Genomic DNA, 22,312 nt, shown 5'->3' on the forward strand with positions numbered 1-22,312 from the left:
AGCTCCACCTATATAAGAGTTACTGGCCTCCTGCTCTCCCGACTGCACCAGCTGTGAAAGAAAAAGCCCGCGAAAGGTGAGCTTTTAAACTCACCAGTTACTGGCCTCCTGCTCTCCCGACTGCCCCAGCAGTTACTGGCCTCCTGCTCTCCCGACTGCCCCAGCTGTGGTCTCGGGCCTCGCCTCTCTCCGGTTTTTATACCGGCTCTGAATCACTGCTCCCGACTGGTCTCGGGCCTCGCTGGTCGCCGGGTTTTCTCCCGAGCTCCTCCTCGCTGCTCCCGCTGGTCCCGACTGGTCTCGGGCCTCGCCTCTCTCCGGTTTTTATACCGGCTCTGAATCACTGCTCCCGACTGGTCTCGGGCCTCGCTGGTCGCCGGGTTTTCTCCCGAGCTCCTCCTCGCTGCTCCCGCTGGTCCCGACTGGTCTCGGGCCTCGCCTCTCTCCGGTTTTTATACCGGCTCTGAATCACTGCTCCCGACTGGTCTCGGGCCTCGCTGGTCGCCGGGTTTTCTCCCGAGCTCCTCCTCGCTGGTCCCGACTGGTCTCGGGCCTCGCCTCTCTCCGGTTTTTATACCGGCTCTGAATCACTGCTCCCGACTGGTCTCGGGCCTCGCTGGTCGCCGGGTTTTCTCCCGAGCTCCTCCTCGCTGCTCCCGCTGGTCCCGACTGGTCTCGGGCCTCGCCTCTCTCCGGTTTTTATACCGGCTCTGAATCACTGCTCCCGACTGGTCTCGGGCCTCGCTGGTCGCCGGGTTTTCTCCCGAGCTCCTCCTCGCTGCTCCCGCTGGTCCCGACTGGTCTCGGGCCTCGCCTCTCTCCGGTTTTTATACCGGCTCTGAATCACTGCTCCCGACTGGTCTCGGGCCTCGCTGGTCGCCGGGTTTTCTCCCGAGCTCCTCCTCGCTGCTCCCGCTGGTCCCGACTGGTCTCGGGCCTCGCCTCTCTCCGGTTTTTATACCGGCTCTGAATCACTGCTCCCGACTGGTCTCGGGCCTCGCTGGTCGCCGGGTTTTCTCCCGAGCTCCTCCTCGCTGCTCCCGCTGGTCCCGACTGGTCTCGGGCCTCGCCTCTCTCCGGTTTTTATACCGGCTCTGAATCACTGCTCCCGACTGGTCTCGGGCCTCGCTGGTCGCCGGGTTTTCTCCCGAGCTCCTCCTCGCTGCTCCCGCTGGTCCCGACTGGTCTCGGGCCTCGCCTCTCTCCGGTTTTTATACCGGCTCTGAATCACTGCTCCCGACTGGTCTCGGGCCTCGCTGGTCGCCGGGTTTTCTCCCGAGCTCCTCCTCGCTGCTCCCGCTGGTCCCGACTGGTCTCGGGCCTCGCCTCTCTCCGGTTTTTATACCGGCTCTGAATCACTGCTCCCGACTCTTAAGATAATCAAATCTCCTATACTCATCATGAAGCAACATGGCTTTTCTTAGTGAAATGTAATGCTTTCAAAGGACCACATGGATGATCATTAACCAAAGAATAGTGTATAACACCACACAACAACAACAGCAACTTGCATTTATATAGCGCCTTTAAAATGTCCCAAGCCGCCTCACAGGAGCGTTACCAAATGAAATTTGATACCGAGTCACATAAGGAGATATTCAGACAGGTGACAGAGGTAGCTTTTAGGGAGCGTCTTAACGGAGGAGAGAGAGAGTGTTAGAAAGGGAATCCCAGTGCTTAGGGCCTAGGCATCAGAAGACACGGCCACCAATGGTGGAGCGATTAAAATCGGGGCTGCGCAAGAGGCCAGAATTGGAGGAACGCAGAGATCGTGGAGGGTTGGAGGAGGTTACAGAGATAGGGAGGGGTGAGTCCATGGAGGGATTTGAAAACAAGGATGAGAATTTTAAAATCAAAGTGTTGCTGGACCGGGAACAGTAAAAAAAACACAATAGCCAGTTTAAAATGTCAAAATTATTTTATAAAAGGAAAACGTATCATTTATGTGATTTAAAACTTTTAGTTGGTTTTTTTTAAGGAAGAGCACAATAAAGTAACATACTGTAAAATCATTCCAACAGACCTTTAGGTTTGACCATTCAAATTCACTTTGTAACATAGCACACGAAGCAGCTTGCATCATAGAAACATAGAAGATAGGAGCAGGAGTAGGCCATTCGGCCCCTCGAGCCTGCTCCGTCATTCAATGAGATCATGGCTGATCATCCAAATTCAGTACCCTGTCCCTGCCTTCTCCCCATATCCCTTGATCCCTTTAGCCTTAAGAAATATATCTAACTCCTTCTTGAATATATTTAATGAATTGGCCTCAACTGCCTTGTGTGGTAGAGAATTCCACAGGTTCACCACTCTCTGGGTGAAGAAATTCCTCCTCATCTCTGTCCTAAATGGCTTACCCCTTATCCTTAGACTGTGACCCCTGGTTCTGGACTCCCCCGCATTCCAGTGAGATGAGTCAGAACATAATGGGTTAACAGTCACATGTAACCAGGCTCCGCAATTGACTTATTCACTATCAAGGACACCATTTTGCTGGTATTAGGTTGCGAGACACAGAAAGTTGCCAGCTAGTCTTGGCTAACTAACAGAAAACAGAGAGTCGGGATAAATGGGTCATTTTCAGGTTGGCAAACTGTAACTAGTGGGGTGCCACAGGGATCAGTGCTGGGGCCTCAACTATTTACAATATATTAATGGCTTGGATGAAGGGACCGAGTGTATTGTAGCCAAATTTGCTGACGATACAAAGATAGATGGGAAAGCAAGTTGTGAGAAACTCACAAAGAATCTCCAAAGGGATGTAGATAGGTTAAGTGAGTGGGCAAAAATTTGGCAAACGGGGTATAATGTGGGAAAATGTGAGGTTATCCACTTTGGTAGGATGAATAAAGAAGCAAAATATTATTTAAATGGAGAGAGACTACAGAATGCTGTGGTACAGAGGGATCTGGGTGTCCTCATACATGAAACACAAGAAGTTAGCATGGAGGTACAGCAAGTAATTAGGAAGGCAAAAGGAATGTTGGCCTTTATTGCAAAGGGAGGTGGAGTATAAAAGTAGGGAAGTCTTGCTACAACTGTACAGGGCGTTGGTGAGACCACACCTGGAGTACTGCATGCAGTTTTGGTCTCCTTATTTAAAGGAAGGATATATTTGCATTGGAGGCAGTTCAGAGAAGGTTCATGAGGTTGATTCCGGAGATGAGGGGGTTGTCTTATGAAGAAAGGTTGAGCAGGTTGGGCCTATACTCATTGGAGTTTAGAAGAATGAGAGGTGATCTTATTAAAACATAAGTTTCTGAGGGGGCTTGACAGGGTAGATGCAGGGAGGATGTTTCCCCTCGTGGGGGAATCGAGAACTAGGGGGCATAGTTTCAGAGTAAGGGGTCGCCCATTTAAGACGGAGATGAGGAGGAATTTCTTCTCTCAGAGGGTCGTGAATCTTTGGAATTCTCTACCCCAGAGAGCTGTGGAGGCTGGGTCATTGAATATATTCAAGGTGGAGATAAACAGATTTTTGAAAAACAGGGGAGACAAGGGTTATGGGGAGCGGGCAGGGAAGTGGAGTTGAGGCCAAGATCAGATCAGCCATGATCTTATTGAATGGCGGAGCAGGCTCGAGGGGCCGAATGGCCTACTCCTGCTCCTATTTCTTATGTCCTTATGTAGTCTCATTGAATCTGTAAAAAGCAGATTCAGATCTATATAAAGTGTAAGGGCTGTGCTGAATGAAGGAGTTCAATGTCATTTTCTCTTTAAAAGCATGTTTCTCACCCATCAATTCTGGGTGGAAGATCAAGAGCTCACGATGAGGCATTAGAAGAAAAAAATCTCAGGTTCTTCCAACACATTGTTGGTTCATTGTGTTCACCATTACATTTCTGTGAGATTTCCTTTACCCTGGTTCCACGTAAGGATACAAAAATCATTTGGCCTGAAAAATGCTACTCGCTTTCAAGAGAAGTGACCTGCAAATCATCTCCAGAAAACTGTTTCGAGCGCAGTGAATGCTTGTTTGCACCATCAAGTGCAAGTCATGTTAAGGCTGTGGAAAAGAATAACACTGACATTTTAAACGAGCATTTGAGTTCTAAGTGCCTCATCATCCGCCACTTCTAACAATGCCCATGAGCGTACCCCTCAGTTAATTTGTGTTTTCACACTAACTTCATGTGGATCTTGGGCATAGACATCTAAATCAGGCCTCAACCGTCAACCAGTGTGACTGAACTGGCTTAGACACTGGCCAAAGCTGGACACTTGACTCAAAAGATGCAGTATTATATTGAATTCAAAATAAAATATGCAGAAAAAAAAAACAAATGCACATCAGTCATAGCTAAGGTTGTGAAGGGAGTCAAACTCTGATCGGCATTGTTACGTTAGAGAGGTTGAGATGTCACTTGGATTGAATGCCAGAACAAGTGTATACATTGTCAGTCAGTATGCTCAGGTGCCCGTCCACATCCTGAAGAGATCAAGGTCAAAGTTGCCATGGACAAAATGGTGATGGTGGCTCATGCCACGTATACATGTCATGTATTCACAATCCTTATTAACAGTTAACAAACGTGATGAATTAGGTGACGAGTAGTCTACTGGTTATGGGTGTTAGCTTCCAAAGCTGTCAATCACTGGACTCCTCCCACTTTGGTTGGCATCATTTTGGGTGAAACAGAAAGGATGGACATTGTCTATCCAACCCTGGTAGAAGTCTATCTTTAGTTGGCCAGTATTAGTGGTAGTGGTGGAAGAGCCTTGTGACAAGATGCAGTCCTTCTCCCCAACTAAAGAAGATCACGTACCAGCAATAAATCTCATCTGGTTCTCTCCTATTCCCACTCCAATCCAACCCAGTCATGAGGAACCATGGCAATCATTCTGACCAATCAATAGAAAGGAGTTTGCAAGCACACAGCTGAACTATTTTATCTTAAAAGTTAGATTCACAGATAAAACATGGTCATAGATAACACTTGTTAAAAAATACTCTTGCATTAAGATATTCCCAGCAACACATCTTCCATGATGCTTTTGAATCCAATTCCAATGGCTTATCTCCAGTTCAAATCCAAAGCTCAAAACATCAAACTGCAATGCTGCTGTGGACAATAGTGACTCCAGCTCCAAGTCTGACGAAAACAGAGAATCAACTGAAATACAGAAATACCCGTGATATTGAACAGGCTGGGGCTCTTTTCTCTAGAAAAGAGAAGGCTGAGAGGTGATCTGATAGAGGTATTTCAAATTATGAAGGGGTTTGATAGAGTAGATATAGAGAGGATGTTTCCACTTGTGGGGGAGTACTGAGCTAGGGGCTACAAATATAAAATAGTCACTAATAAATCCAATACGAAATTCAGGAGAAACTTCTTTACTCAGAGTGGTGAGAATGTGGAACTTGCTACCACAGGGAGTGGTTGAGGCGAATAGCAGATATACACTGAAGGGGAAGCTCGATAAGCACATGAGGGAGAAAGGAATAGAAGGATATGTTGATAGGGTTGGATGAAGTAAGGTGGGAGGAGGCTCATTTGTGTGTGTGTGTGTGTGTGTGTACACCCTGGCAGGTTCACTCCGTACCTCAACCACGTGCCCAGTGACCCTGAGGAGAGCAGTGACTTGTGAAATCGGCCCTGCACATTTACCCTCGCTCCTTCCCTGTTCATCTTCACCCCTTTTGAGAGGCAGGTAAGCCTCAGCTTAGCAGTGAGATAGCTGCTGGGAGGTGGTATTGGTATTTAACGCGAGTGTGAATTCTACTCTCTCTCTTTCGCTCCTCATCCCACCCCCCAGAACCACTCCAAGTCACTGGCTCTTACAGCACAGGACGAGGCCATTCAGCCCATCGTGCCTTTGCCAGCTCTTTGAAAGAGCTATCCAATTAGTCCCACTCCCCTGCCCTTTCCCCATAGCCCTGCAAATTTTATCCCATTCAATCATATATTAAATTCCCTTTTGAAAGTTACTATTGAATCTGCTTCCATCACCCATTCAGGTAGTGCGTTCTAAATCAGAACAACTCGCTGCGTAAATAAATCTTTCCTCATCTCACCTCTGGTTCTCCAACCAACTATTTTAAATCTGTGTCCTCTGGTTACCGACCCTTCCGCCAGTAGGAACAGTTTCTCCCTATCTTCTCTATGAAAACCCCTTATAATTTTGAACACTCCTATTAAATCTCTCCTTAACCTTCTCTGCTCTAAGGAGAACAATCCACATAACTGAAATTCCCTCATCCCTGGTATCATTCCAGTAAATCGCCCCTGCATTCTCTCCAAGGCTTTGACATCCTTCCTAAAGTGTGGTGCCCAGAATTGGACACAATACTGCAGCTGGGGCTGAACTAGTGTTTTATAAACGTTTAGCATAACTTCCTGGCTTTTGTACTCTTGTCGCAGGATGTGTAGTGCAAAGGTCAAGGGTGCTATATTTTTTTTTAAATCTTAGCCTGATATCTATTTGAAGTGCAACCTGGGTATGTCGTTTTTCCAGGAGGGGTGTGGAAAGCTGTCAAAGTACCTACAATATTAAAACCGATCGAGGAGAGTCAAAGGCCCTGATATTTGGAAGGCAGGGAGGTAGTGGGGGGGGGTGTTTGCGAGGGTGGGGAAGAGGGGAAACCTGCAAATGCCGGGAATGTGGGGGCCCTGCGGAATTTAATGGCAGGACCTCGTCGTTTATTTTACTCCATTTCCCGCCCAGCAGACGGCCAGGTTGAGAGTCTAGCCAGCCGCCAGGCAGGAAAGCCAGCACCAGAAGGTCCCCGGCAATCGGGAAAGATCTGGGGTTGGCCGATTGCGGCAGGCGGGCCAGGGGGCGGGGACGCACTCCTGCTCCTCCTGGCCCACAAACACTCATTTATCCGCTGGATCCGGCTGCTCCCGCTTCCCTTTAGCTGCCGGGTTTCCCGAACCCCAGGAAATCCATGCGGGAGGCATTGATTTGAAATTGCAGCCAAAATATCAGGAAAGGAGCCTCACTTAAATATTATAAAGATGAACCCACCTCTCCAGAGCGGGTTATTTGGACACCCCGATATCTGTTGCATTAAAAGGAAAACTGGCGCACGAGCACGGCGGGTTCGCGAATTTGACGATTTAATCTCCCTCCTCTTCTCGACTCTCTCCCGCCCGTCATAGTGGGCGGTTGGGGGGGGGGGGGTTAAAGCTCCCCCCCCCCCCCCCCCAACAAAGATTCAATTATTGCACACCTCCTTGCTGGTCTTTCATGACCAAAAAACACTTTCTTTAACTGATACTGAATTGAGGAGCAGCTTTCAATAGTAAGGCCGTTGGCCCTGGGGTTCCTTTCGCTGCTTTTCCTGAACAAGTTAAAATCGTCCATCAAACATTCTGCTTGCTCCCCTCTCAAGTTCGAGGCGCCCCTCTCTCCACTAGTCAATCTTCGTCCGGTGGTTCTGGTTCTTGTACATAGACGCTCGACCATTCTGTTGACCATTGCAGTGGTGCATTGTCTCTGCTTGTTTCGTCACTTGGTGCCTCTGGCCCTCTCCCGATGTACAGCTTGGTTCCTTTGGCAACACCAGGATGAGCGCAATGGCGATGATATGAAAACTGAAGTACCAAGTCCTGAGGGGACAAAATACAGAAACTGAATTCATGGAATCTTACAGCACAGGAGGAGGCCATTCAGCCCATCATGCCTGTGCCGGCTCTTTGAAAGAGCGATCCAATTAGTCCCACTCTCCTGCTCTTTTCCCCCATAGCCCTGCAAATTTATCCAATTCCCTTTTGAAAGTTACTCTTGAATCTGCTTCCACCGCCCTTTCAGGCAGCGCATTCCAGATCACAACAACTCGCTGTTTTACAAGAAATCTCCCAATCTCACCTCTGGCTCTTTTGCCACTTAACTTAAAATTGTAGCTAAAGAAACAAAGAAGGGGCATTGATTGACATCGACTGGCTGGTCAACAAATAAAATGACCAGGAGGCACCCAACAGACAGATTGAGGCAGGTTGCTTGTCCTCTTGGTCATTCTTTTAATAGCCCATCTGCCATTTAAAGATGCCCAGTGACCATTTGAATTCAGAATGAAGTGTCTACAGATTAACCAGGTAAAGCAATGGCTTTCTATCACATCATATGGAGGAAACCTTTTCTCATGGCGTCCATGTAGGGAAGATGAAGGGAGGAAGAACCTTTTATGGATAGCTGGGTTACATACCAGTGATCACAGATAGATGCACTCATTGCTAACTATTTTACCAGCTATGAATGACATGGCTTAAGTTACCAATATTACATTCTGCTGTCCCTGATAGCAATGTGAGGAGCATAAATGGCAAATCACTTTGATCTACATCATTAGCTTGACGCATCTCCTCACCTGTAAAACTTGAGTGACGGATCCACAAACGGAAGGACGAATGGTGCCACCGTGTAACTCACCACCACCTGTGTAGTCGCCCACGTCACCACATCATAGAACACCTTGCGTGTTGGCGAAGCTAGGAAATGGGGCCTCAAATTCTTTCTAACCTGCATAAAACCAAACACACGCACAAAAAAAATTAAACTTGTTTCAGTGGCGAGTAAATGGAGCTAAGATACAGATCTGCCGTGATCTAATTGAATGGTGGAACAGGCTTGAGGGGCAGAATGGCCTACTCTTGTTTCTATGTTCCGAGATCTCTGCGCTGCTCCAAATCTGTCCTCTTGAGCATCCCCGATTTTAATCGCTCCACCATTGGTAGCCGTGCCTTCAGTTGCCGCGGCCTCAAGCTCTGGAATTCCCTCCCTAAACCTCTCTGCCTCTCTACCTCTATCTCTTCCTTTAAGGCGCTTCCTAGAATCCTACTTCTTTGACCAAGCTTTTGGTCACCTGCCCTAATATCTCCTTATGTGGCTCAGTGTCAAATTTCGTTTGATAATCGCTCCCGTGAAGCGCTTTGGGACATTTTACTGGTGGAGCAGTCGGACCACCAGGGATTTCAGGCTCTACATCTCTTTACATCTAACGGAATACCAGACCAAACTCTCCAGGATTACTTACTGCTCTCGCCGCTAGTGTCATGAACATGCCTGCGATGAAGGTGAAGTAATAGCCAGGGTAAACTCCGTGCCATACTGCAGATAGAAGGAACGTCACCAACGTGGGACTGAATGGACATCGATCATAGCAGACTCTAATGGGAGGCAACATTTAGTAACATTTAGTGTCAACTTAATGTACAAATACTGAGATTCATGGAATTATAGAATCATAGAATGATACAGCACTGAAGGAGGCCATTCGGCCCATCGTGCCTGTGCCGGCTCTTTGAAAGAGCGATCCAATTAATCCCACTCCCCCCGCCCTTTCCCCACAGCCCTGCAAATTTTTTCCGTTCAAGTAATTATCCAATTCCCTTTTGAAAGTTACTATTGAATCTGCTTCCACCGCCCTTTCAGGGAGTGCATTCCAGATCACAACAACTCACTGTGTTAAAAAAAAATCCATATACCCCCCCCACCCCACCTAGGACAATATATAACATGGTCTAAAGCAGACTGAGCAAGTGCTGCGCTATAGATTGGAACTACCTACTCTTTGAGCCACAAAGCTGTCTGTATGTTCCAATTGTCAATAAACATCTTCATGCTCGTTGCAAACTGAAAAATAAAAGCAGCAATAAATTACAGTCCATCCATTTTGTGGTAAAGGGGTGTGTGATGTGTGCGTAGGTGTGTGTGAGGTTGAGTGTGTGTAGGTTTGTGTGAGGTTGAGTGTGTGTAGGTGTGTGTATGTGTGTGTGTGTAGGTGTGTGTGTAGGTATATGTGTGTAGATGTGTGAAGGTGTGTGTGTGTAGGTGTATGTGTGTGTAGGTGTGTGTGTGTGTGTGTAGGTGTGTGTGTGTGTAGGTGTGTGTGTGTGTGTGTGTGTGTAGGTGTGTGTAGGTGTGTGTGTGTGTAGGTGTGTGTGTGTAGGTGTGTGTAGGTGTGTGTAGGTGTGTGTGTGGGTGTGTGTAGGTGTGTGTGTGTGTGTGTAGGTGTGTGTGTGTGTGTGTAGGTGTGTGTGTGTGTAGGTGTGTAGGTGTGTGTGTGTATATAGGTGTGTGTGTGTATAGGTGTGTGTATGTGTATGTGTGTGTAGGCGTGGGTGCGTAGGTGTCTGTGTGTAGGTGTATGTGCGTAGGAGTGTAGGTGTGTGTGTAGGTGTGTGTGAGGTTGAGTGTGCGTAGGTGTGTGTGTGTAGGTGTGTGTATGTGTGTGTATGTGTGTGTGTAGGTGTGTGTGTGTAGGTGTGTGTGTGTAGGTGTGTGTGTAGGTGTGTGTGTAGGGGTGTGTGTAGGGGTGTGTGTAGCTGTGTGTGTGTGTATGTGTGTCTGTGTGTAGGTGTGTGTGTGTGTAGGTGTGTGTGTGTGTAGGTGTGTGTGCGTAGGTGTCTGTGTGTAGGTGTGTGTGTAGGTGTGTGTGAGGTTGAGTGTGCGTAGGTGTGTGTGTGTGTAGGTGTGTGTGACGTTGAGTGTGCGTAGGTATGTGTGTGTGTGTAGGTGTGTGTGTGTGTAGGTAAGTGTGTGTAGGTAAGTGTGTAGGTGTGTGTGTGTGTGTAGGTGTGTGTGTGTGTGTAGGTGTGTGTGTGTGTGTAGGTGTGTGTGTGTGTAGGTGTGTGTGTGTGTAGGTGTGTGTGTGTGTGTGTAGGTGTGTGTGTGTGTGTGTAGGTGTGTGTGTGTGTGTGTGTGTGTAGGTGTGTGTGTGTGTGTGTAGGTGTGTGTGTGTGTGTGTGTAGAGGTGTGTGTGTGTGTGTGTGTAGAGGTGTGTGTGTGTGTGTGTGTAGGTGTGTGTGTGTGTGTAGGTGTGTGTGTGTGTGTAGGTGTGTGTGTGTGTGTAGGTGTGTGTGTGTGTGTAGGTGTGTGTGTGTGTGTAGGTGTGTGTGTGTGTGTGTAGGTGTGTGTGTGTGTGTGTAGGTGTGTGTGTGTGTGTGTAGGTGTGTGTGTGTGTAGGTGTGTGTGTGTGTGTAGGTGTGTGTGTGTGTGTAGGTGTGTGTGTGTGTGTAGGTGTGTGTGTGTGTGTAGGTGTGTGTGTGTGTGTGTAGGTGTGTGTGTGTGTAGGTGTGTGTGTGTGTGTAGGTGTGTGTGTGTGTGTAGGTGTGTGTGTGTGTGTAGGTGTGTGTGTGTGTGTAGGTGTGTGTGTGTGTGTAGGTGTGTGTGTGTGTGTGTGTGTAGGTGTGTGTGTGTGTGTAGGTGTGTGTGTGTGTGTAGGTGTGTGTGTGTGTGTAGGTGTGTGTGTGTGTGTAGGTGTGTGTGTGTGTGTGTGTGTGTGTGGAGGTGTGTGTGTGTGTGTGTAGGTGTGTGTGTGTGTGTGTAGGTGTGGGTGTGTGTGTGGGTGTGTGTGTGTAGGTGTGTGTGTGTAGGTGTGTGTGTAGGTGTGTGTGTGTAGGTGTGTGTGTGTAGGTGTGTGTGTGTAGATGTCTGTGTGTAGATGTCTGTGTAGGTGTGTGTGTGTAGGGGTGTGTGTAGGTGTGTGTATGTAGGTGTGTGTAGGTTTGTGTGTGTGTATGTAGATGTAGGTGTGTGTAGGTTTGTGTGTGTGTATGTAGGTGTGTGTAGGTTTGTGTGTGTGAGTGTAGGTGTGTGTAGGTGTGTGTAGGTGTGTGTAGGTGTGTGTGTGTGTAGGTGTGTGTGTGTGTAGGTGTGTGTGTGTGTAGGTGTGTGTGTGTGTAGGTGTGTGTGTGTGTAGGTGTGTGTGTGTGTAGGTGTGTGTGTGTGTAGGTGTGTGTGTGTGTAGGTGTGTGTGTGTGTAGGTGTGTGTGTGTAGGTGTGTGTGTGTGTGTAGGTGTGTGTGTGTGTGTAGGTGTGTGTGTGTGTGTAGGTGTGTGTAGGTGTGTGTGTGTGTAGGTGTGTGTGTGTGTGTAGGTGTGTGTGTGTGTGTAGGTGTGTGTGTGTGTGTAGGTGTGTGTGTGTGTAGGTGTGTGTGTGTGTAGGTGTGTGTGTGTGTAGGTGTGTGTGTGTGTGTAGGTGTGTGTGTGTGTAGGTGTGTGTGTGTGTAGGTGTGTGTGTGTGTGTAGGTGTGTGTGTGTAGGTGTGTGTGTGTGTGTGTAGGTGTGTGTGTGTGTGTGTAGGTGTGTGTGTGTGTAGGTGTGTGTGTGTGTAGGTGTGTGTGTGTGTAGGTGTGTGTGTGTGTAGGTGTGTGTGTGTGTGTGCAGGTGTGTAGGTGTGTGTGTGTGTGTGTAGGTGTGTGTGTGTGTGTGTAGGTGTGTGTGTGTGTGTGTAGGTGTGTGTGTGTGTGTGTAGGTGTGTGTGTGTGTGTGTAGGTGTGTGTGTGTGTGTGTGTAGGTGTGTGTGTGTAGGTGTGTGTGTGTAGGTGTGTGTGTGTAGGTGTGTGTGTGTAGGTGTGTGTGTGTAGGTGTGTGTGTAGGTGTGTGTGTGTAGGTGTGTGTGTGTAGGTGTGTGTGTGTAGGTGTGTGTGTGTAGGTGTGTGTGTGTAGGTGTGTGTGTGTAGGTGTGTGTGTGTAGGTGTGTGTGTGTAGGTGTGTGTGTGTAGGTGTGTGTGTGTAGGTGTGTGTGTGTAGGTGTGTGTGTGTAGGTGTGTGTGTGTAGGTGTGTGTGTGTAGGTGTGTGTGTGTAGGTGTGTGTGTGTAGGTGTGTGTGTGTAGATGTCTGTGTAGGTGTGTGTGTGTAGGTGTGTGTGTAGGTGTGTGTGTAGGGGTGTGTGTGAGTGTAGGTGTGTGTAGGTTTGTGTGTGTGAGTGTAGGTGTGTGTAGGTGTGTGTAGGTGTGTGTAGGTGTGTGTAGGTGTGTGTAGGTGTGTGTAGGTGTGTGTGTGTGTAGGTGTGTGTAGGTGTGTGTGTGTGTAGGTGTGTGTGTGTGTGTAGGTGTGTGTGTGTGTGTGTAGGTGTGTGTGTGTGTGTGTAGGTGTGTGTGTGTGTAGGTGTGTGTGTGTGTAGGTGTGTGTGTGTGTAGGTGTGTGTGTGTGTAGGTGTGTGTGTGTGTGTGTAGGTGTGTGTGTGTGTGTGTAGGTGTGTGTGTGTGTGTAGGTGTGTGTGTGTGTGTGGGTGTGTGTGTGTGGGTGTGTGTGTGTGTGTGTAGGTGTGTGTGTGTGTGTGTAGGTGTGTGTGTGTGTGTGTAGGTGTGTGTGTGTGTAGGTGTGTGTGTGTGTGTGTAGGTGTGTGTGTGTGTGTAGGTGTGTGTGTGTGTAGGTGTGTGTGTGTGTAGGTGTGTGTGTGTGGGTGTGTGTGTGTAGGTGTGTGTGTGTAGGTGTGTGTGTGTAGGTGTGTGTGTGTAGGTGTGTGTGTGTAGGTGTGTGTGTGTAGGTGTGTGTGTGTAGGTGTGTGTGTGTAGGTGTGTGTGTGTAGATGTCTGTGTGTAGATGTCTGTGTAGGTGTGTGTGTGTAGGTGTGTGTGTAGGTGTGTGTGTAGGGGTGTGTGTGTAGGTGTGTGTATGTAGGTGTGTGTAGGTTTGTGTGTGTGAGTGTAGGTGTGTGTAGGTGTGTGTAGGTGTGTGTAGGTGTGTGTAGGTGTGTGTGTGTGTGTAGGTGTGTGTGTGTGTGTAGGTGTGTGTGTGTGTGTAGGGGTGTGTGTGTGTGTGTGTAGGTGTGTGTGTGTGTGTGTAGGTGTGTGTGTGTGTAGGTGTGTGTGTGTGTAGGTGTGTGTGTGTGTGTAGGTGTGTGTGTGTGTGTAGGTGTGTGTGTGTGTGTAGGTGTGTGTGTGTGTGTAGGTGTGTGTGTGTGTGTGTAGGTGTGTGTGTGTGTAGGTGTGTGTGTGTGTGTAGGTGTGTGTGTGTGTGTAGGTGTGTGTGTGTGTGTGTGTAGGTGTGTGTGTGTGTGTGTGTGTAGGTGTGTGTGTGTGTGTGTAGGTGTGTGTGTGTGTGTGTAGGTGTGTGTGTGTGTAGGTGTGTGTGTGTGTAGGTGTAGGTGTGTGTGTGTGTAGGTGTAGGTGTAGGTGTGTGTGTGTGTAGGTGTAGGTGTGTGTGTGTGTAGGTGTAGGTGTGTGTGTGTGTAGGTGTAGGTGTGTGTGTGTAGGTGTAGGTGTGTGTGTAGGTGTGTGTGTGTGTGTAGGTGTGTGTGTGTGTGTAGGTGTGTGTGTGTGTGTAGGTGTGTGTGTGTGTGTAGGTGTGTGTGTGTGTAGGTGTGTGTGTGTGTAGGTGTGTGTGTGTGTGTAGGTGTGTGTGTGTGTAGGTGTGTGTGTGTGTAGGTGTGTGTGTGTGTAGGTGTGTGTGTGTGTAGGTGTGTGTGTGTGTAGGTGTGTGTGTGTGTAGGTGTGTGTGTGTGTAGGTGTGTGTGTGTGTAGGTGTGTGTGTGTGTAGGTGTGTGTGTGTGTAGGTGTGTGTGTGTGTAGGTGTGTGTGTGTGTAGGTGTGTGTGTGTAGGTGTGTGTGTGTAGGTGTGTGTGTGTAGGTGTGTGTGTGTAGGTGTGTGTGTGTAGGTGTGTGTGTGTAGGTGTGTGTGTGTAGGTGTGTGTGTGTAGGTGTGTGTGTGTAGGTGTGTGTGTGTAGGTGTCTGTGTAGGTGTGTGTGTGTAGGTGTGTGTGTAGGTGTGTGTGTAGGGGTGTGTGTAGGGGTGTGTGTAGGGGTGTGTGTAGGGGTGTGTGTAGGGGTGTGTGTAGGGGTGTGTGTAGGGGTGTGTGTAGGGGTGTGTGTAGGGGTGTGTGTAGGGGTGTGTGTAGGGGTGTGTGTGTAGGTGTGTGTATGTAGGTGTGTGTAGGTTTGTGTGTGTGAGTGTAGGTGTGTGTAGGTGTGTGTAGGTTTGTGTGTGTGAGTGTAGGTGTGTGTAGGTGTGTGTGTGTGTAGGTGTGTGTGTGTGTAGGTGTGTGTGTGTGTGTGTAGGTGTGTGTGTGTGTGTGTGTGGGTGTGTGTGTGTGTAGGTGTGTGTGTGTGTAGGTGTGTGTGTGTGTAGGTGTGTGTGTGTGTAGGTGTGTGTGTGTGTAGGTGTGTGTGTGTGTAGGTGTGTGTGTGTGTAGGTGTGTGTGTGTGTAGGTGTGTGTGTGTGTAGGTGTGTGTGTGTGTAGGTGTGTGTGTGTGTAGGTGTGTGTGTGTGTAGGTGTGTGTGTGTGTGTAGGTGTGTGTGTGTGTAGGTGTGTGTGTGTGTAGGTGTGTGTGTGTGTGTAGGTGTGTGTGTAGGTGTGTGTGTAGGTGTGTGTGTAGGTGTGTGTGTAGGTGTGTGTGTCTGTGTTTGGTGCGGGTGTAAGTGTTCAGTTCTTACCTCTACCTTGACGATGTTGAGATTGGAGATCATGTCCCATCGAGGTTTGCCGCGACTGTCGTAACCAGAGAATCCAAACCCTGCGGCATTATTGATAGCATCGGCTGTGTGCAAAACAAACACATTCACAAGTAGTGCCACCAATCCTGTGCCCACAGGCCAGGGGCTGGAGTCAGGCAACACATCCTGCTCAATATAATGACGGGCAAAGCCATTCTTCACATTATACATTGGGTGTCAGACATGGCTCAGTGGGTAGCACTCTCACCTCTGAGTCAGAGTGGGTTCAAGTCCCACTCCAGAGACTTGACCATAAAATCTAGGTTGATGCACCAGTGCAGTACTGAGGGAGTGCTGCACTGTCGGAGGTGCCGTCTTATAGATGAGACGTTAAACTGTGGCCCCGTCTGACCTCTCAGGTGGACGTAAAAGAACTCGCGGCACTGTTTTGGAGAAGAGCAGTGGAGTTCATCCCGGTGTCCTGGTGAATATTTATCCCTCATTATCACATTGCTGTTTGTGGGAGCTTGCTGCATGCAATTTGGCTACTGCGTTCCCTTCCTCGTGGCTTCACTGAGGCGTATTGCCAATCCATGCGGAACTGTGAGGCATTGAGTCAAGGATGTCCAACGCACCTCACTTCAGCCTCCTACACCTGACAGAGGGAACGAGCCTTCTGGCCACTAATCTGGGAGGGGGGCGGGAAGGACTGAAACCAGACAGCAGAGGTGAAAGGAGCGCCCGTGCACGTGCTGGGATGTCGCTGGAAGCGTGACTCGCCGCCGTACTGTTCCGCTGGGCAAGTTCTGTAACAGCTGGGCTGCGGGATTGTACGTGTTTGCGTGAACAGGTTCGGGCACGTGTTTGAAGGGCCCCGCGGGCACTCTGATCACGTGTCGGGAGGATGGCGCAGCGTCGTGGCGCCAGCGAGAGGGATGGGCTCGGCCGGCAGGGAGGGCTCGTTGCAAAGTGAGTGAGAGCTCCGTGAGGAGGCGGGCCCAGCCGTCGAGAATACTTCACAAGAACTGAATCAGTGTCGGTTTTATAAAGAGGAGCAGGCTTGAAATCACCTCCGGCCGCGGACCCCTTGGAAGCTCTCTACGGATCCCAAGAGGGCCGTGGACCCCAGTTTGAGAACCACTAAATTAGATCACTTTTTAATCTTCTATATTCGAGGCAATGCAAGCCTCGTCAATGCAACCTGTCCTCATATTTTATCTCTTTTAGCCCCGGTATCATTTTGGTGTACCTGCGCTGCATGATCTAATTGAAGGTCAATACCCCCTTCCTGAGATGCGGTACCCAGAACAGAACACAGTACGTTACAGGGGGTCTAACCAGAGCTTTGACCAACTGTAACATAACTTCCAACCCCTTTGTATTCCAGCTTCCTTGAGATAAAGGCTAATATTCCATTAACCTTTTAAATGATTTTTTGTACCTGTCCACTAGCTTTTAGTCATTTCTGTACTTGGACCCTGTCATGAATCTCACCATTCATGTAGAAATGACACTGGGCGACCAGCTGGTGGCGCCGTCCAAGGAAAGTATAAAAACTCGGGCGTGGGCCCAGCTTGCGCAGGACGTTTCTGTAACCAGGAACTAGTGATGTAACTAGAACTCATGGTTGTGAAACAGTTGGTTAAAGCCTTGTTTTACACTCAAACCAAGTGCTCAGTAGTTTTCTTACATCAGACCCCGAATCCACTGAATGTATTAGGTCTAATATTGTGCTTACCAATAGTCCATGCAAAATAATACTTGGGTCTGCAGGCCATGAGGGAAACGTAGAGATAAAGTAAGCGCACGGGGATCGCTCCTGTGGCAATGAACGTGTCGTCCGTGTTGTAGGAGATGGGAAATACTTCCAACAGCGACAGATGCATAAACACACAGACGGTACAGATCAGCATCTTACATCCCACAGCGCCCTGCAGGAAGAATCAATTTAACCTCGGTCAATGAACAGATTCCATAGCAACAGGTGATTCCCCCTCAGCGTTGCAAAACCCCTGGTACATGAGTGCATCAATCTTACCCAACCCGACCCCCCCACCCGCCTTTCCCCAAATGCACATTCTTGAGTAGGTCCTTATTATGTTTATAAACCAATACAAAAGCAAAATACTGCGGATGCTGGAAATCCGAAATAAAAACAGAAAATGCTGGAAATACTCAGCGGGTCAGGCAGCATCTGTGAAGAGAGAGACAGAGTTAATGCTTCAGGTCGCTGACCCTTCGTCAGAACTGGAAAAAGTTGGAGATGGAACAGGTTTTTAAGCAAGTGCAGGGGCAGGGAAAGAGGGGGGAGGGGAGGAAAGAACAAAAGGGAAGGTCTGTGATAGGCTGGAAGGCAGGAGAGATTAAGAGACATTAAGAGAGATTAAGAGATGGTGCGAGGCAAAAGGAGATGGTAATGGGACAAGTTAAGATACAAAAGATGGCTCTAGATGAAGTGTAAATGGCGCTGGCAGAATGATCGACAGCGGCCATGTGAGAGAGAGAAAAAAAATGGGAAATAAAAGGATAGGGGCAGAGGTTATGGTCTGAAATTGTTGAACTCTATGTTGAGTCCAGAAGGCTGTAAAGTGCCTAATCGAAAGATGAGGTGCTGTTTCTCGAGCTTACGTTGAGCTTCGTTGGAACAGTGTAAGAGGCCGAGGACAATGAGGTCTGAGTGGGAGTGGAGCGGAGAATTAAAGAGACAGGCGACCGGAAGCTCGGGATCCCCCTTACGGACCAAACATAAGAACATAAGAAATAGGAACAGGAGTCGGCCATTCGGGCCTATGAACCTGCTCCGCCATTCAATGAGATCATGGCTGATCTTCTGCCTCAACGCCATTCACCGGCCCTATCTCCATAGCTCTTGATGCCTTTACTAGTCAGAAATCTATCGACTTCTGTTTTGAATATACCCAATGACTGAGCCTCCACAGCCCTCTGGGGTAGAGAATTCCAAAGATTCACCACCCTCTGTGTGAAGACATTTCTTCTCATCTCAGTCCTGAATGGCCCTCCCTTTATCCTGAGGCTGTGGCCCCTGGTTCTGGACTCCCCAGTCAAGGGAAACATTCGCCCAGCATCCACCCTATCGAGCTCTGAAATCATTTTGTATGCTCCAATGAGATCCCCTCTCATTCTTCTGAATTCAAGAGAACACAGGCCTATATAATAGCAAAATACTGTGGATGCTGGAAATCTGAAATAACAACAGAAAATGCTGGAAATACTCAGCAGGTCAGGCAGCATCCGTGGAGAGAGAAACAGAGTTAATGTTTCAGGTCTGGGACCCTTCATCAGAACTGGAAAAAGCTGGAAATGTAACAGATATTAAGCAGGTGCAGAGACGGGGGTGGGGGTGGTTTAGGAGGGGAGGAAGGAATTGAAAGAACATGCTGTGAAAATGTTGCAAATGGGAATGGCAAAATCATACTGCATGAAAAATGGGGGCAGGGATTATTATCTGAAATTGTTGAACTCAATGTTGAGTCCATAAGGCTGTAAAGTGCCTAATCGAAAGATGAGGTGCTGTTCCTCGAGCTTACGTTGAGCTTCATTTGAACAATGTAATAGGCCAAGGACAGAGAGATCAGAGTGGGAGTGAAGCGGAGAATTAAAGTGACAGGCGACCCGAAGCTCAGGGTCACCCTTACGGACTGAACGGAGGTGTTCCGCAAAGCGGTCACCCAATCTGCGTTTGGTCTCCCCAATGTAGAGGAGGCCGCATCGTGAGCAGCGAATACATTATATTAAATTGCAAGAAGTACAAGTAAATCGCTGTTTCACCTGGAAGGGGTGTTTGGGGCCCTGGACAGTGGGAAGGGAGGAGGTAAAAGGGCATGTGTTGCATCTCCTGCGCTTGCACGGGAAGGTGTCAGGTGAAGGAGAAGGGCTGTTGGGGGTGATTGAGGAGTGGACCAGGGTGTCACGGAGGGAGTGGTCCCGTCGGAATGCTGAAAGGGGAGGTGAAAGGAAGATGTGTTTGGTGGTGGGATCATGTTGGAGGTGGCGGAAATGGTGGAGGATGATCCGTTAGCTGTGGAGGCTGGTGGGGTGAAAGGTGAGCACAAGGGGAACCCTATCGTAGTTCTGGGAGGGAGAGGAAGGGGTGAGAGCAGAAGTGTGGGAAATAGAACGGACACGGTCAAGGGCCATGTCAACCATGGTAGAGGGGAATCCTCGGTTGAGGAAAAAGGAAAACATGTCGGAAGCACTGATATGGAAGGTGGCATCGTCAGAACAGACGCGGTGGAGACGGAGAAACTGGGAGAATGGAATAGAGTCCCTACAGGAAGCGGGGTGGGAGGAAGTGTAGTCCAGGTAGCTGTGGGAGTCGGTGGGCTTGTAGTGGATGTTTGTCGAAAGCCGATCGCCAGAAATGGAGACGGAGAAGTCATGGAAGGGAAGGGAAGAGTCAGAGATGGCCCATGTGAAGGTGAGGGAAGGGTGGAAATTGGAAGTAAAGTGAATGAACTTATCTAGTTCAGGGCGAGAGCAGGAAACGGCACCGATACAGTTATCAATGTAAGGGAGGGAGGGGACCTAAGTAGGACTGGAACAAAGAGTGTTCCACATATCCCATGAAAAGGCAGGCATAGCTAGGGCCCATGCGGGTTCCCATAGAAACACCTTTGATTTGGAGGAAATGAGTGGAGTCAAAGGAGAAGTTGTTCAGTGTGAGAACAAGTTCAGCCAGGCAGAGGAGGGTGGTGGTGGATGGGGACTGGTTGGGCCTCTGTTCAAGGAAGAAGCGGAGTGCCCTCAGGCCGTCCTGGTGGGGGATGGAGGTGTAGAGGGATTGGGCGTGCATCGTGAAAAGGAGACGGTTGGGGCCAGGAAACTAGAAACTGTTAAAGTGACGGAGGGCGTCGGAAGAGTCGCGGATGTAGGTGGGAAGAGACTGGACAAGGAGAGAAAAAATAGAGTTGAGATAGGAAGAGATAAGTTCCATGGGGCAAGAAACGATGGGTCTATCAGGGCAGTCCTGTTTGTGGATCTTGGGAAGGAGGTAGAAGCGGGCTATGCGGGGTTGGGAAACTATGAGGTTGGTGGCCATGGAGGGAAGATCTCCAGAAGAGATGAGGTCAGTGACAGTCTTGGAAACAATGGCTTTATGTTTGCTAGTGGGGTCATGGTCCAGGCGGAGGTAGGAGGAGGTGTTCACAGAATCACAGAAACGCCACAGTGCAGATAGAGGCCATTTCGGCCCATCGAGCCTGCACCGACACATATCCCACCCGATCCCCGTAACCCCTACACCAACACATATCCCACCCTATCCCTGTAACCCCACGTATTTAATCCCCCTAACACTAAGGGTCAATTTTATGATAGCCAATCAACCTAACCCGCACATCTTTGGACTGTGGGAGGAAACCGGAGCACCCGGAGGAAACCCACGCAAACACGGGGAGAATGTGCAAACTCCACACAGACAGTCGCCCGAGGCCGGATTCGAACCTGGGTCCCTGGCGCTGTGAGGCAACAGTGCTAACCACTATGCCACCGTGCTGCCCTGGAGAGTTGGCGTTCAGCTTCCGCACGGTAGAGGTCGGTTCGCTAAACAACAACAGCACCACCCTTATCAGCAGGTTTAATGATAATGTTAGGGTTGGATTGGAGAGAACGGAGTGCTGCAAGTTCAGAGGGAGGTAGGTTGGAGTGAGAGAGGGGAGCAGAGAAATGGAGACGGCCGATGTCACGCCGGCAGCTAGCAATGAAAAGATCTAGAGAAGGTAAGAGGCCAGAGGGAGGGGGTCCAAGTAGAAAGAGAATTTATAAAGCAGGAGAAAGGATCAGCCGTGCGGGGGGAACACTCCTGGCCAGAGAAGTGGGCACGGAGACGAAGGCGACGGAAGAAGAGCTCAGCATCGTGCCGAGCTCGAAATTCATTCAGATGGGGGCGTAAGGGGATGAAGCTCAGGCCTTTGCTGAGGACTGATCGTTCGGGGTCAGAGAGGGGAAAGTCGGAGGGGATAGTGAAAACACGGCAGGGGGTGAGATTGGAAGAAGGGATGGGATCAGAGGAAAGTAACGGGGAAGAAGGTTCTGGAGGGCCATTCCCATTTGCAACATTTTCACAGTATGTTCTTTCAATTCCTTCCTCCCCTCCTAAATCACCCTCCTCCCCCCCCCCCCCCCCCGTCTCTGCACCTGCTTAATATGTTACATTTCCAGCTTTTTCCAGTTCTGATGAAGGGTCCCAGACCTGAAATGTTAACTCTGTTTCTCTCTCCACAGATGCTGCCTGGCCTGCTGAGTATTTCCAGAATACAGGCCTAGTTTACTCAATCTCTTTGCGTACGACAGTCCCGCCATCCCAGGAATCAATCTCGTGAACCTTTGTTGCACTCCCTCTATGGCAAGTATATCCTTCCTTAGGTAAGGAGACCAAATTTGTACACAGTACTCCAGGTGTGGTCTCACCAAGGCCCTATATAATTGGAGTAAGACTTCTTTACTTCTGACTTCAAATCCTCTTGTAATTAAGGCCAGCATACCATTTGCCTTCCTAATGGCTTGCTGCAGCTGCACATTCACTTTCAGTGACTCATGTACAAGGACACCCAGGTCCCTTTGAGCATCTGCATTCCCCAATCTTTCACCATTTAGGAAATACTCTGCCTTTCTGTTTTTTCTACCAATGTGGATAACTTCACATTTATCCACATTATATTCCATCTGCCATGTTCTCGCCCACTCACTGAGCCTGTCGAGATCCCCTTGAAGCCTCTTCACATCCTCTTCGCAACTGACACTACCACCTAGCTTTCTATCATCAGCAAATTTGGAAATGTTACATTTAGTCCCCTCATCCAAATCATTGATATAGATTGTGAATAGCTGGGGCCCAAGCACTAATCCTTGCGGTACCCCACTAGTCACAGCCTGCCACCCTGAAAAAGGCTCGTTTATCCCTACTCTTTGTTTTCTGTTTGTTAACTGATTCTCAATCCATGCCAGTATATTACCCCCAATTCCATGTGCCCTAATTTTGTTCACCATCCTCTTGTGTGGGACCTTATAGAAGGCCTTCTGAAAATCCAAATACACCACATCTACCGGTTCCCCTTTGTCTATCCATTAGTTACATATTCAAAGAACTCCAATAGGTTTGTTAAACAGGATTTCCCTTTCATAAATCCATGTTGACTCTGCCCAATCTTACTATTAGTTTCTAAGTGCCCAGTTATTGCATCCTTTATAA

The 22,312-nt window shown here is 48.9% G+C and overlaps 1 protein-coding gene across 1 annotated transcript in view; it reads right to left on the reverse strand.

Annotated features, from left to right (window-relative positions):
- Positions 1–1,905: 1,905 nt before the first annotated feature.
- The window catches only part of LOC147103320 (membrane-bound glycerophospholipid O-acyltransferase 2-like), a 107,036-nt gene continuing 86,629 nt past the window's right edge, over positions 1,906–22,312 (reverse strand). The window contains exons 8-13 of the mRNA XM_085962803.1: positions 16,841–17,033; positions 15,103–15,206; positions 9,512–9,576; positions 8,978–9,110; positions 8,312–8,463; positions 1,906–7,553 (exon numbers count right to left, since the gene is read on the reverse strand). Of these exons, the coding sequence (XP_085818929.1) occupies positions 7,358–7,553; positions 8,312–8,463; positions 8,978–9,110; positions 9,512–9,576; positions 15,103–15,206; positions 16,841–17,033 (843 nt within the window). The 3' untranslated portion in view covers positions 1,906–7,357. The remainder of the gene's footprint in view (positions 7,554–8,311; positions 8,464–8,977; positions 9,111–9,511; positions 9,577–15,102; positions 15,207–16,840; positions 17,034–22,312) is intronic.

The sequence above is a fragment of the Somniosus microcephalus genome, chromosome 20 (assembly GCF_052327205.1).
Source record: "Somniosus microcephalus isolate GS21.2 chromosome 20, FLI_Smic_1.0, whole genome shotgun sequence".
NCBI lineage: Eukaryota > Metazoa > Chordata > Chondrichthyes > Squaliformes > Somniosidae > Somniosus > Somniosus microcephalus.